A 14,279-nucleotide genomic window follows, 5' to 3' on the forward strand; every position below is an offset into this window, starting at 1 on the left:
ACTCAGATATAACTGGGAGTGCTTCAGAGACTAGATTCTTACCACAGACAAACTTAGAAAAATTTTAAATGCCTTCATTTATCTTTTAAAACTAAAATCAATCTGAGCAAAAATCGATTCAATCGGGCAGTGCCAAACCAGAAGTAGTTAGGAGTACTCTGCCAGCCAGAGAGAGGGGTAAGTCTTATGAAAAGTGCAGAAACAAAGGCAATTATTTGATTGGCTGTAGCTGAAAGCCTAGTTGGCTGTTTGGAATTAGCTGTCCTTAGCAGTTGGAGTTTGTAACCTTGAGGCATTTATAGGTACAGATTTTGGTTTACTTAGGCTACCACAGCATGACCGCCACATCAGTCTAATGGGCTCCTAACTTGATTAATTTCACATATCCTTGCATATTCAGCTAAGACTTTCTGAAACATACTGTTCTAGGTAAAGAATGTTGGGCTTCTGAGGGACATGCCTGGCTTACAGGCTGGGCTCCTCCTCTGAAGGAGAAAAAAAGGGATCTTTCTTTATTCCTCTTTCTCTCTCTGCACCCGGTGACTGCCACCATAGGGACAACTCTCACTGCCTTAAGTAGTCAGTTTGGTGCCCAGGGAAGCACACTGGGGAACTGAGGATGATGTGCAGTTGGGAGAAAAGTAGAAATGTGCATAAGAAGTATGCAACTGGGTGGGCTGCCTGACCTTAATTTGCCCTTGAGATTTAGCCCACCCCACAGAGAGTGGCCCGGAGTTAGGTGCTACCTATTCTTTGTGGCTGGAGAAGCATTGGGTGTCACATGTGACTCATAAGAGAAGGTGTAAACATTTTTATAATGAAAACATATCTTGTACATTTCCCTGTGTTCTCCTCTCCCCACTAAAAGGTAATGGAAAGATTAGTCAAAACTAATTTGGCTGTCATTTTCTGAGAAATACTTCTCCAGGGTAAAGAAGTGTTTGAGGTCAGAGATAAACAAAGATGATATTTATGGCATAACACATTTTGCAGTTAGAGAATTAAAGGGACCCGGAATTTGACATGTGGTTTGTGTCCATAGGGAGCTCATTTTATTTTCTGATCACAAGTCAAGGCTTTATGTAAATCTGAGGATTTTTCACTGATGTGAAATAAATTGTTCGAGAAGCATGGTAGTTAAGATTCTAGCACGTTTTAGCTGGATGACATTGGAAAAGCTAATTTTACCCTCCTGTGCCTTAGGTTTATTATCTGTAAAATGAGGATGATACTGCCACCTTCATACATATGATAAAGGGGTAAGAAGTTATAGCTACCAGAACAGCAGTAACACACAGTCACGCTCCCAGCGCTGGCTTATGGACCAGGCATCATGCTCTTGATCTGGTACTGTGGAACATGGGGTCAGTCTTGCCATGAGCCTCCCTTTTCATGTTAAAGAAAAGTAACAAGAGCCAAATTTTTAATGTGCTTGGTGGGAGCTTCTTATAGAAATGTGAAATACATGGCACAGATATTTCAACAGAGGGGCCCAAATCATGGGCAGAGGAGCTGAAATCACCTCTTCACCACTGACTGGTGTATCGCAAGGGACAAGTTGTTAAGCTGCCGGTAATTCAGTTTCCTTGTGGGAAAAAATGGAATGATAACAATATATGTATTATTGAATTCACAGTAGGACTGAGAACTAATGTATGGAAAACTCTTAGGTCCCGCCTAATCATAAGAGCTCAAATTCTAGGTCATTGGCATTATTTTGACTTAAGGGGGGGATGTGACTGACAGAGGAAGGGGATGGGACATGGAGGGATTCCCATGGCTCAGCAGGGAGAAGGGGACCCTCATGGCCAACTCGGTGTCTTTTATAGGTAAAGAATGGGGCCTGTCTTAATTATAGTCTTAAAGAATTAGAAAAAACAACCCATAGAGTATAAATTAAATATTTTATATATGATACTGTTTTTTTTTTCTTTTTCTTCCAAATAGTCCTTTATCCGATTGCTAAATAACTGTGTCCAAAATAGCACGAGGAAACATTACAAAGTAGGTCTGGCTCCACCTGGCTTTCTGACTCTCTGTTGCTTTGCTGCACGTGCAGACCCCACAGGGACCCGAGCGAGCAGCCTCCGCCCTGTCTGTGGAGACTGCCCTTTGCCTGGGATGCAGCGGGGCCTGGCCGCACCTCTCCTGTGAACGCTGGGACACGCTCTTAGTTCTTAGTTTGCATTCAGTTACATCGCTCTGGCAAGACTTGTTCATATATTCTAAAATTAAACAACACTGCTGTGGCTGCTGAGGGCAGAAAGGAGTAGCAATCTGAGATTCTAAATTATATTAGTGTGGACTCCACACTAATTTCTATTTTCATACTGACCGCCATGTTTCTGCTCGTTTTACCCGGGACAGAGGCATCTAGCCCGGCTGTCCGCACAGGGCCTGAGCCCAAACCCTCCCTGGTGACTTGCAGACCCTTCATCAGTATCGCTTCTCTTCTAATCCTCCTCCCACATCTGACTGCATAGGAGCATGGGGTTCCGCAGGTTACAGGCATTTCATACGTTCTGATTGAACAATTTTCCTAATGACTTTTTTATTAAGGAAAAGACAAAAAAATCTATAGGCAAAGGAGAGAGAAATCAAACCATATTCTGATTTGAAGGTCTCCAAGGTTATAAATGTGTCAAAGGATGGGTACCATGCATGAGGAGGAAACCGAGGGTACTGTATGTTTGTAACATGGAAAAGGAACAACCCTTTGAAATTCAGTGTGAACTGACGGGACAGGATGGGGTGGGGAGAGGTGGAGGCAAGGAAAATAGGGTTCAGAATGAGACCTGGCTTCTTGTCTTGGTGGGAACAATTAGGAGAGTCGCCAAACTCTGAGCTTCAGTTCTGTGTTCCCTGTGATGTGGCGCAAATGAATGAATATATATGACAGTGCTTTCTAAGAAGCTCAAAATTGCCTACTAAAACGTATATTTTAAACATGAACATTGTGCTTGTACTTATGTAATACATTAAGGATATCTGTGCAGTTTCTTATATTCTACTTCATAGTCAGTAGGTACTGCCTGGGGCTTGATGAGGTGGGAGAGGGAGATAAAAGCCTGGGTGAGGTTCTTCGCCCAGCTGAGCCGGGTTTCCTCTCCAAGCACCCATATCTGCTTGTATATTCAGGAGTCATTTCAAATTATCAGCAGAGCTGGCCTGTTCTGTCACAATACCAATAGCAATGTTTAGACTAATGAAGAGAAAATGTTGCTGGCCCGAAGGACTAGCCACCAAGCAAGGTGCCCAGTACACAGGTTTTGCTTTACCTATGGGCAGATTTGCACTTCACAAAGGTCTTTTCTATTTTCAAACTGTTTCTCCTGACCCTCCAGGCTTCAGCCTCACCTAGTCTGGACAAGGGGTCAGTCACTGTGGCTAAACCCCTCTGGGGTCCAAGACCAGGTGAGGGGTGAGCTTCTGAAGGAAAGAGTTCCAACTATAAGTGGCTTTGGGAAGAAGGACACACCAATGAAGTCCTGTGGCGGAAAAAGTCCCGGGAGAAAGAAACCCAATGCAAACATGACATCGTGGTCCCCAGCAGGACTTCCTCTCTAACTCAAAGGCCTCATGTAGGAGTCTGAATTGGACCTTGGGCTTCAGCAGTTTCTGTCGCGGAGCTGCATGATAGTGACGAGAAGGAAGGTCACTGTCGGAGGAGTGGAACCAGCCCGTCATTGCATCCCCACTGCTCTGAGGTCCAGCACGAACTCCATGCTGCTTGGGACACACAGCACACAAGTGATACATCAAATTCTTTCCAACCCACCCCCCACCCCCAACTCATAAGAAATTCTTATTTCATCAGCAAACATAAATAAAGTAAAAGCAAAACCCAACATGCGGACCATGTTATGAGGCTGCAGTTCCATTGTTAAGCGGGCCCCTCCCCAGGGCCAGCCCCACTGGGGAAACTGCTCTTTTTGCCATCATCAGAGGTGCCACCCATTCCCTGGGGTCTGGTTGTTGTACAAGGCATCCTTCCTCTCTTTTTCTACAGCGGATGGAAAATGTGCAATAATAGACGTTTCTGTTTTTAGGAGCTGTTGATGAAAGATTCCTCACCATGAACGGTTTGTCCTAGGCAACCTTGTTATAATTTCAGGTTGTCAATTGAGGTGAAAAACAGTTCCCTGGTATCATAGTTTGCAAACAAAGCATTTATTGTGGGAGAAATGTTTTATCGGAAGATGTTTTATTTCAAATGTATCTTTTTTAATTTTTATGAACTCTTCCTTGTCTGCCTGCCTTCATTCTTTGCTGTTGGTTGGATATATAGGTGCCAGGCAGTTCCTATATATTTTATTCAGATGTATGGGACATGGTCATTGTTTAGCCTACTCTTTGTCTTCAGTGTGATTCAAACTCCCTGACGTCCCCCCCCCCCCCCAAACCCAGATCTCTTTTCCACCTGCAGGTGGAGGGTGGGCTATTTCAGTTACCTCTTTTTTCTTTTTTTTGCTGGGGGATGTGCAGAGCAGGGACCTGGGAGGTGTTGCTGGCCACTGAGATTGGGGTGCCCGTCTGCAATTCTCTTCTGCAATGTCATTGGTATTCCAGCTGCATAACACACTCCACTTAGGCAGAACTGGATTCTACTGGTATTTGAGGATGGGAAATTTGTCTAAAGCAGTGATTCTCAACCTTCCTAATGCCATGACCCTTAAATACTGTTCCTCATGTTGTGTTGACCCCCAACCATATTTTTTTTGTTGTTGCTACTTCATAACTGTAATTTTGCTACTGTTATGAATTGCCATTGGAAATATGTGTTTTCCGATGGTCTTAGGCGGCCTGTGAAAGGGTTGTTCGACCCCCAAAAGCGTCGTGACCCACAGGTTGAGAACCACTGGTTTAAAGGTTCCTAAATTCTTGAATTTTAGGGTGGATCTTTTGAAGCTTTGATTTCCACAGAGCAGTGAGACCCAGTGATTCAATACTCCTAATTCCTTACCCTTTCCCCCAGCAGCTTTGCCTGTTTCCCTCTTGATCAGAAGAGTAAGTCAAATAAGACGAATGGAGCTCATGAGTTTTGGCCACTGTCCTGTAGTCAGGGGTGGGGAGGAGGTAGAGGAAAGGAGAAAGAGGACAGGAAAGAGGTGTGGGGGGGAGAGTGCCAACTAAAATCTCCATTTTTGTAGAAATTTTGTCCTGGGTATCAGCATCTTCCTGCCTTGACTCTTCAGAACACCCCAAATGGCAAGTCCTGGCAGTTTCTACTTCTGGAGCCTCATGGTGAGGACGGAGAGGGCTGTGTGTTCTTGAGGGTTGTGGACATACTTTTTAGGCGGTCCACTCACCCCTCATTCTCCCTTCTTCTAAACCAGGGATTGAATAATGGGGTTTTCAACATTCCTTTCTGCTCATCTGCCTTTGTTTGGATCTGTTTCTCAAGGAAGAAATCACATGAATGTGTAACGTTGACCAGATGTTCCTGGCTCCCACTTTCCAATGTTCATGGGACAAAGCCATTCCTTCCTTCCTTTTTAGTATGATGCTCATGTAATAACTTTTATTTTGTGCTTTTAGTAGTTTATTTAATTTACTTTTGGGAAGGGCATCATTTCACCAGCATTATTTCATCATCGTCCCCAGAGGGGCGTGCAGATAGTGAACACACACTTCGCCCTGCACTAGGGTGCCCTCGTCTCTTCCTCCTCTGCAGGACGCAGCTCAGTGTGGTTGATTAGGCCCCACACCACCTGGCTCCTTCTCTCCTCTCCAGAAAGATCTCTCCACCCTCAGACTCTGCTTCCAGCAACACTAAACTGCTCGAGTCACTGTGCACACCGTGCTATTCCATGTCTCCTCTGCCCTCTCCTGTGTCCTGAAAAGCCCTTCCCCGACACTTCTGTCTCTGTCTTCCCAAACACATTCAACAATTTCTCCAGGTATTCTCCACAGCTCTGGTCGCCCCCCTGAAGCCGGGTCTGCGGCCTCCTCTGGCGTGCCTGGCATGTTCCTGTCATTACATACTGCAGTTACTCTGTCCTTTGGTATGACAACCACCTGCACTCTGTCCCTCTCCTCCACTAGACGTGACTCTGCAGGAATGGTTTTTTGAACCAGAGACAATGCCTAGCACATAGGTCAGAAAATATACACTGGTTAAGATGAATGAAAATTAAAAATGAGCTAAGAGGCTTACTATTCCCTGGGGTTTACTTCGCAGTAGACCTCAAACTATTTCCACCAGCAAAGGAACTAAGAATAAATTTGTTGTGGAATCTCTAGCCACTTGCTCTGTCACTGCAGCCAAGGGCTTGAAATACGTTAAACCGTTTCTCATGGGCAGCCCAGTCTAATCCATTCCCCAGTTATCAAAAATATGAGAAACGAAACAGTCAAGGGGAAAGAAGGTGCCAATTCACACTTAAGTAATAGCATTTTTGTATTTTTTCTGTCATGGCATTAAAAACCATCTTGAATTATCTTGGATCGTGTCTTCTTTCAGTGGATAGCCTTTGAAAGGAAAAGGAAACAAAGTAAAGGAGGGGAAATCAAACTTTAAATATGTAAATAAAGTAGCAAAGAAACTGAAGCAAAGGTGTCATTTTTAAACCAAATTGACCATTCTAAATTCAGTATTTTTGCCAGATCCTTCCTTTTAAAAGACATGTCATCTAATAACATCTAATGATAAATACATCTTTTAATTATTCAGAGTAAATAAAACACTACTGGTAATTACCACTGGAAGTTTGATGAATGTGGTTGGATTGCTTGCAGAATTTAATTAGACCCATTCTGGCCTAATGAGTTGGAGCCTTCTCAAACATATCTCAGAAATGTCTTGGGCAGAATCACCTTCTAAGAATCAAAGTGGAGGAAAGGATCCAGAGGCATTTGTTTCATTACCCTTGCAAGGTTTAGCTGCAGTTTTCCCTCATTTATTTGTATTTTGCATTTAATTCAAATGTGAGACATTTGAGAAAAATCCCAGTAAAGTGATTTCCAAAAGAACCATATCCTTCATACAGAAGAAAAATTGTGGGTCAGCAGCTGACAGTTATTTGTAACACGTTCATGCTGCTGACTTAGGATCTTTACTGCCAGTGAATGGGCAAAATACAACTGGATACAGAGAAGTATGTTCTTTTTTTAAAGAAGGAAATTATGGTACCTGTACTAGGCAGAATAATGCAACCCCCACCCCCACAGATATCCACATCCTAATCATCAGAACCTGTCCATATGTTTTGTTACAATCAAATTATAGGATTTAGTTTGTAGATGGAATTAAGTTTGCTAATTAGTTGACCTTAAATAAATAGATCCTTGTACTTTGTGATCCATGTGGACCCAGTGTACTCAGCGAGGGTACTTAACTGTGGAAGAGAGGGACAGACTGTGTCTAGAAGACAGAGTAGGCAAGGACATGGATTTTCCACTGGAGAACACCTCCAGGCTTCCAACCTCCTGGACTGTAGTGAATCCATGTTGTCTGTTGTCATTTTTTTCCAGCCACAATAGAAAATGAATACAGGTGCATTTATACAGTGTAATGCTACACAGCCATTAAAAATAACAGTTAATGAGAATACCTTATGATGTGGAAAATATTCATTATATATTGTTAGATTAGAAAGGGAGATGAGGAAACACCATACACAATAAAACAAAAATATTCTTATACCTGTTTAGATAAAAAAAACAGAAAGATGTTATTGGTAGTTCTCGATGGCTGCTGAGATTTTTTTCCTTTTTAAAAAAGAATGTATTTCCCAAGTTTCTTTTGTAATCAGAAAATAAAATTAAAACTTAAACATGATTGCCCATCTAACTGAAGATAGGTTACTCTACCAATGGCATTTTATATCTTTGCAAAATTTTTTTCAAGAAAGGGAAGAGTTCTAATTCATACAGTAAGCTCCTTCTGGTTGGCTGGCATGCAGTTCCTTCTTCACCAAATGTCTGCATCCTGAACATACTTGGTAATGTCTACTTGCTTTATTTTTGGACTTTTCCCTCCTATGAACTATAATTTGTAACTCAGCCCATATGAAATTAGAAAATATCTTTGTCATGTCAAGATTAACCTTTAAATGATGTTTGTATTAATGGTGTCAGGAGGAATTACAATAGCAGGACAGTACCTGTCGAGTGTCTAGGACCAAAATCTCAGGTGGTTGAACTTACCTTCATGGGGTCAGCTGGATGAGCCCTTTTATCTTTTTATACCCGATTCACTGCTGGTGCCCGTCCTTGTTAAAAAGCCACCGCCTTTTCTTCGTGCTCTATGCATTTGATTTCCATTCGTGTGGTTTTTATTGTTGCTCTTCGTGTTTGTAGAGAATATAATTTAAGGGAAATTAAACCTCTCTAAGCAGGATAAAACTCTCAGTGTTTAGTGTTTTTATTTGATGTTAAGTCCACTTTTAAAAAAGTATTATTTATCTACACAAATAAAACTGCTAAACATGAGTATAAAGACCTGTTCCAAGGCCCAGTGTAACTATTTGATACCTGGGAGGCAGCCCGCTGCAGAGACCAGTGGGGCTCCAGTGTCAGGTCACATGGGTTCAGTGGAGGGCTTCAGCCCACTGTGTGTTCCTGGCAAGTTACCTCACCTCTTGAGCCACCTTTGTGAAATGGCCTGTGACTGTCCCAACCTCCTGGGGTTATTGTGAGAAGTAAAGAAAACAAAAGTGCTTTCCCTGTGTAAGTCACTGGTAAATCGTGGTTATTGCTATATCTGAATGCCCTTTTTTACTGAGTCGTTATTTAAATGACACAATTTCAGAAAATGGTGCTTGTATTCTCTGTGATTATTTCAAGGTGTGTTTTCTTATTAAGTGTGATAAAGCAATACATATGTGATAAGAAACCTCTGCTGTACAGAAGGCTCACTGGCAGACGTGAGAGGACTTGTATGTATCTGGTCTCTGTGATGATGCTAGCTCTCCATCACTCATGTGAATGGCAATATGAACCTGCAGCTCATTCCTCCACAATGCTTTCCAAAGGGGCTGCAACCTCTTTGATACACTCTGTCACAGGAGAATAAAGGACCAGAGTGTTTTCAGGTACAAGTCATAAAGGAAAAGAAACTGGCACTTCATTCTGGGCTCTGGGATCTCCCAGGGAAATGACGGGAGTCCAGGTACTCTCATTCATTTAGATAAATGTACAAAGAGCGAAGACATTGGGGAATTTTAGTCCTTAGTGGATGGGTGTGAAAGTTGTAATTGAAGATGCAGGTTTAATGAAAACAATAGCATCTTGCAGGAACTTACCTTCTCCATTTGCTTCATTATCACTACTAAGGATTTTTATTGTATATTCTGAACTCAAGCCTGAGCATAACTTTGTCAAACAGCAATCATGTCAAGGTCTCAGATATTATTACCACAAAACCAATGCATAAAACAAGCACTTAAAGCCATCATATGTTTCATCCAAGTTAAATCCAAGTGGCTAAAAAGAGCCAGATTACTAATGTAAAAATGAGGAATAAAAGATAAATCCTTAAATTAGACTTAAATAATCAAATTGAAAGAGGCTTGGTTTTGCTCATTTGCTTTACCACTTCCTGGAATAAATCATTAGACTGTATGTGGAGACTGGCCCCTTAGGTTATTCTTGAGTACAAATTTGAGTTATCAATTTTGTGCTAAATGTAGTATAAAATATCATTACCTGCTTTAAAAGCAAACTGCTAAAAGTTAAATGTCATTCAGAAAGTTTATAAGGTTTCACAATTATTGTTTTAACACAGAAATCTGTTTATTAAACCCAACAAAACAGAGAAAAGTATACCAGCCCTCAATTTTTGAATTTTCATTTAAATAAGCAAACTCTAAATCCACATCTTAAAAGATGTTTGTGCATCTATGTATTTCCAAAATACTCATATTTCAATAAGATTTTCACATTATATTCACCAACAGTATCACAAAATTTTTTTGTTTGTTTTTTGTTTACGTAACTGTAAGGAACAGTAATTCTAGAAACACTAGAAGAAAAAAGCATAGCAATGTCCACAGTTACAAGAAAAAGTGCACATTACTTGGTCACAATCACAGTCATTACTTGAAAACTATATGTAACAAGTAGATAAGAAATATCACCGATGCCTAAACTTATTATCAAAAACGGAATGACATAAATTTTACAGGAAATAAGGCAAATTCAGGAATGCACAAAGAATTGTAATCCAACCAAAGCTAAACAACAGAAAAAAAATTGTACAAGAAGCATAAACTGATGTACTTCTCCCTAAATAGTTTAAAAATAGGCTTGCCTCAGTGCACAAAGAAAACACCATTCATGTGTATCCAACACTATAAAATCAGAAAGAAAGACGAAGTATGGGGAATAGGAGGGGCCAGTTCATTGTACGTTGCAGCTGCAGCCACCGAGAGTCCTTGACATCATTTTTACCTAGAACTGTAAATCATACAAATTATATCAGGAGAGGTAATGGTCTTTTTGGAAACTATGTCTGAAATAGAGAAACAAAAATTAAACTACACACGAGTGCAAATTTTCAGATTGTCACTTGCAACCTCTTAACATTCAGTCATCTACATCCAATTGCTGCTAGAGGCATGCCTGTAAGATAGCAGCGGCAATCTGGGGTGAGCTGTAGGAAACCAAGGTGTGATGCTTCCCCTCAATGATATGTCTTGTTTAATATTAAAAAATTCTGTGATGGAAACCTCTATGGTAAAGCTGCAGTGTTGCATGGGATGCTTGAGATCAGCATGAGGTGCAGAAATGCAGGCATCTCTCAGAAGTAGTTCCTGATGTGACGATTTAAAGAACGTAGGCAAGGATTTTTTTTTTTTTTTTTTTTTCCAGCATCAAGTGTTATTTTTGTAGAAAGAATTTGGAAAGAGAAGGCAAAGGGATGTGGAAAAGGTACTTACAGTAGTTTCTCAAAACAGTTTTCTTTTAGGACCTATGAAAAAGTTACCAAAGTAAAAATGACAGTTTTGAATGAAAAACAAGTTTTCTTTTTATAAAAATTACATATATATTTTTTTAAAATACAAGATCCTTTTCAATGTTATAACCTGTAACAAGAAGAAATTTTGGCTTTTTTTTTTTTTTTTTCGCCAGATACTGCAGCTTTCAGTCCAATAAGTCAGTAGCAAATTCCACTAATATTTCAGTTGGATCTTGAACTATTCTTTATACCACAAGTTTCTTCAGTTTTATCCTTGAATTAGGAATAAACAGCCTTATTTATTTATTTATTTTTGCCCCAGATAGTTATGCTGACACACTAAAACAAAAAGCAGTAGGCTGGACACACAGTATCTCAAGTACTTCAGAGGTCAGAGTTCCTTTGAAGCACCTTAACACATCACTTTATGGATCAAGGACAATGTGGCATAATGGAAGTATTTCTCTTAAGACTGTGCAGTAAGACCAGAAGCATCTCTGCTGGGGAATCAAAATGTCATTAGTGGAAACTGCAAATTTAGATGTCAGTGAATAGGATCGTCATTTGAGTCAGTTCTGTTGTAAAATAAGATTTTCCAGTTCATCTGCAGAACGCAGTAAAAATGCAGCTGATTCTCGATATCCTGCCACGAGCTGTCTCACGGCATTGATCTCAGTTGGACTCAGCTGGGGTCTGGAGCTTGAACTGCTGGAGGAGCCCGAGCTGGTTGCCAACTGCCTCTTCATGCTGAGGTCGGTGGGCCCTAGAAAAAATTACCACAAAATTAGACATAATTTTTGTTCCACTACTTTGAACATAAGTATGACTTACTTCATGGGAAGCTGCTGATGTCTTTAATCAAATACATCTCTCAGAAAGACTCAAGAGCAAACCTTGATGCAAAACGAGCCACTGGGTACTCTTATAGGCTCCTTGTCTCACTTCTGACAATCACCCCTTGTTGAGGAAAGACCTCTTGAACGTGTACTTTTTAGAAAATTCAGTTTCAAGTCTACCTTCCACTTGTAGAAGTTTCAACATCCTACATAGTAATGCTAATGAATTACAAACTCCTCAGTTAAACAAAAGACACGGAGAACCCGGGGAGTTCAATAACATGTTTGGAGTTCAATTTTTAAGCAACACAATATGGATGTGAATGGGGTACTTTTTCTTTTCTGACCAATGTTTTTTTTCTGTTAGGTTGACTATTATTAAAAATGTGGATATAGTAGAATGAAGTTCGCTTTAGAAGTATGCAATAAGTAAATGATTAGCACAAAGAAAACCACAAGGAAACTGGACTTGGAATACTGCGTTAGGTATTGCTCACACCCTTTCTCTATTTGCAAAAACATTCATGTGTCAAAACATTTTTTCTTACATATATTTAAACCAAGTCAGGTCTGGTTTTTGACAACATTTTGTAAATGTTTACTTAAAAATAATTTATATTTCATCATTTCTTATGTGATATGTACCATATCTTTATCCAACCCACCGTCAGAGGACACTTAGGTTGTTTCCATGTCTTGGCTATTGTGAATAATGTGCAGTGAACATAGGGGTGCACAGATCTCTCTGAATTAAAGTGTTTTAAAAAATTTGGGGTAGATACCCAGAAGAGAGATTTCTGGGTCATATGGTAACTCTATTCTTAATTTTTTTTTTTATCCTAACTCGAGGACATTTTTCCACTTTGTTCAGATAGAGTGGGAGAGAGAGAGAGAGAAATGACAACATGAAAGGGACACATCGAGTGGCTGCCTCCTGCATGACCCCAACCAGGGCTGGGGATGAATCACAACAGAGGTACGTGCCCTTGACTGGAATTGAACTCATGACTCATTGGTCCACAGGCCGATGCTCTAACCACTGAGCAAAACTGGCCAGGGCTCTATTCTTAATTTTTTGAAGACCTCCATACTGTTTTCCATAGTGGTTGCACCAATTTACATTTCCACTAGCAGTGTACTAGCATTCCCTGTTCTAGACATCTTCTCCAAAACCTAGTTCTTGTTTTATTGAGAGTAGGCATTCTAACAGGTGTGAGGTGTTATCTCATTGTGGTTTTGAATGTGTTTCCCTTATAGCTAATGAGGCTGAGCCTCTTTTCATATATTTGTTGGCCATCTGTATGCCCTCTTGGGAAAAGTGTCTGTTCAGGTCTGCCCATTTATTAATTGGATTGTTTATATATTATTTTATTAATTAATTAATTTATTTTTGTTACAGATTTTTCTCCTTTTTCCCCCACTGATGCCTCCTTCCTTCTCCCTCCCCGCCCTGTATCCAGCTTTGTTGCCCATGTCCATTGTTCATGCATACATGCATATAAGTTCTGTGGTTCATCTCTCCCCCACCACCCCCTCTTCTGGGGATTGTCAGTCTGTACCCCACTTCCATGTTTCTGGGACTACCCCATTTCTCAGACTGTTATGTTCATTATATTCCACAAATAAGTGAGATCATATGATTCTTGTCTTTCTCTGTTTGGCTTGTTTCACTTAGGATGATACTTTCCAGGTCCCTCCACATCATCTCAAAGGATAAGAGATCTTTCTTTCTTACAGCTGTGTAGTACTCTATTGTGTATATGTACCACTGCTTTTTTATCCATTCTCTACTGATGGACATTTGGACTGTTTGCAGATCTTAGCTATTGTGAATAGTGCTGCTATGAACATGGGGGTACATATATTCTTTCTAATTGATGTTTTAGGCTTCTTAGGGTATATTTCTAAAAGTGGGATCACTGGGTCAAGTGGAAGTTAAATTTTTAATTTTTTGAGGTAACACATATGTTTTCCATAGTGGCTGCACCAGTCTGCATTCCCACCAGCAGTGTACTAGAGTCCTCTTTTCTCCACACCCTCGCCAACACTTGTTGTTTGATGATTTGTTGATGGCGGCCATTCTGACAGGTGTGAGGTGATACCTCATTATTGTTTTAATTTGCATCTCTCTGATGATTAGTGATGTTGAGCATTTCTTCATACGTCTCTTAGCCATTTGCATGTCCTTTTTGGAGAGGTGTCTATTTAGTTCCTCTGCCCATTTTTTAATTGGGTTCTTTGTCTTCCTTTGGTGGAGTTGTATGAGCATTCTATATATTGGAAATTAACCCCTTATCTGATATATCATTGGCAATTATGCTCTCCCATACAGTGGGTTGCCTTTCCATTTTGATGATGGTATCTTTTGCTGTGCAGAAGCTTTGAGTTTGATGTAGTCCCATGTGTTCATTTTCTCCTTTGTTTCTATTGCCTTAGGTGATGTATCAGTGAAAATTCTGCTGCGTATGATGTCTAAAATTTTGTTGCCTACATTTTCTTCTAAGATTTTTATGGATTCATGAGTCATATTTAAATCTTTTATC

At 40.4% G+C, this 14,279-nt stretch overlaps 1 protein-coding gene across 15 annotated transcripts in view; it reads right to left on the bottom strand.

Annotated features, from left to right (window-relative positions):
* Positions 1 to 9,713: 9,713 nt before the first annotated feature.
* Positions 9,714 to 14,279, bottom strand: part of NOL4 (nucleolar protein 4) — a 365,006-nt gene continuing 360,440 nt past the window's right edge. For 9 of the 15 annotated variants that reach the window (XM_036244377.1, XM_036244368.1, XM_036244369.1 and 6 more), the window contains one exon: positions 9,714 to 11,663. In XM_036244377.1, the coding sequence (XP_036100270.1) occupies positions 11,470 to 11,663 (194 nt within the window). In that variant the 3' untranslated portion in view covers positions 9,714 to 11,469. The remainder of the gene's footprint in view (positions 11,664 to 14,279) is intronic. The other 6 variants (XM_036244372.1, XM_036244371.1, XM_036244373.1 and 3 more) reach the window with 2 other exon arrangements.

This window comes from Molossus molossus, unplaced genomic scaffold (assembly GCF_014108415.1).
Source record: "Molossus molossus isolate mMolMol1 unplaced genomic scaffold, mMolMol1.p scaffold_m16_p_6, whole genome shotgun sequence".
In the NCBI taxonomy this organism is placed as follows: domain Eukaryota; kingdom Metazoa; phylum Chordata; class Mammalia; order Chiroptera; family Molossidae; genus Molossus; species Molossus molossus.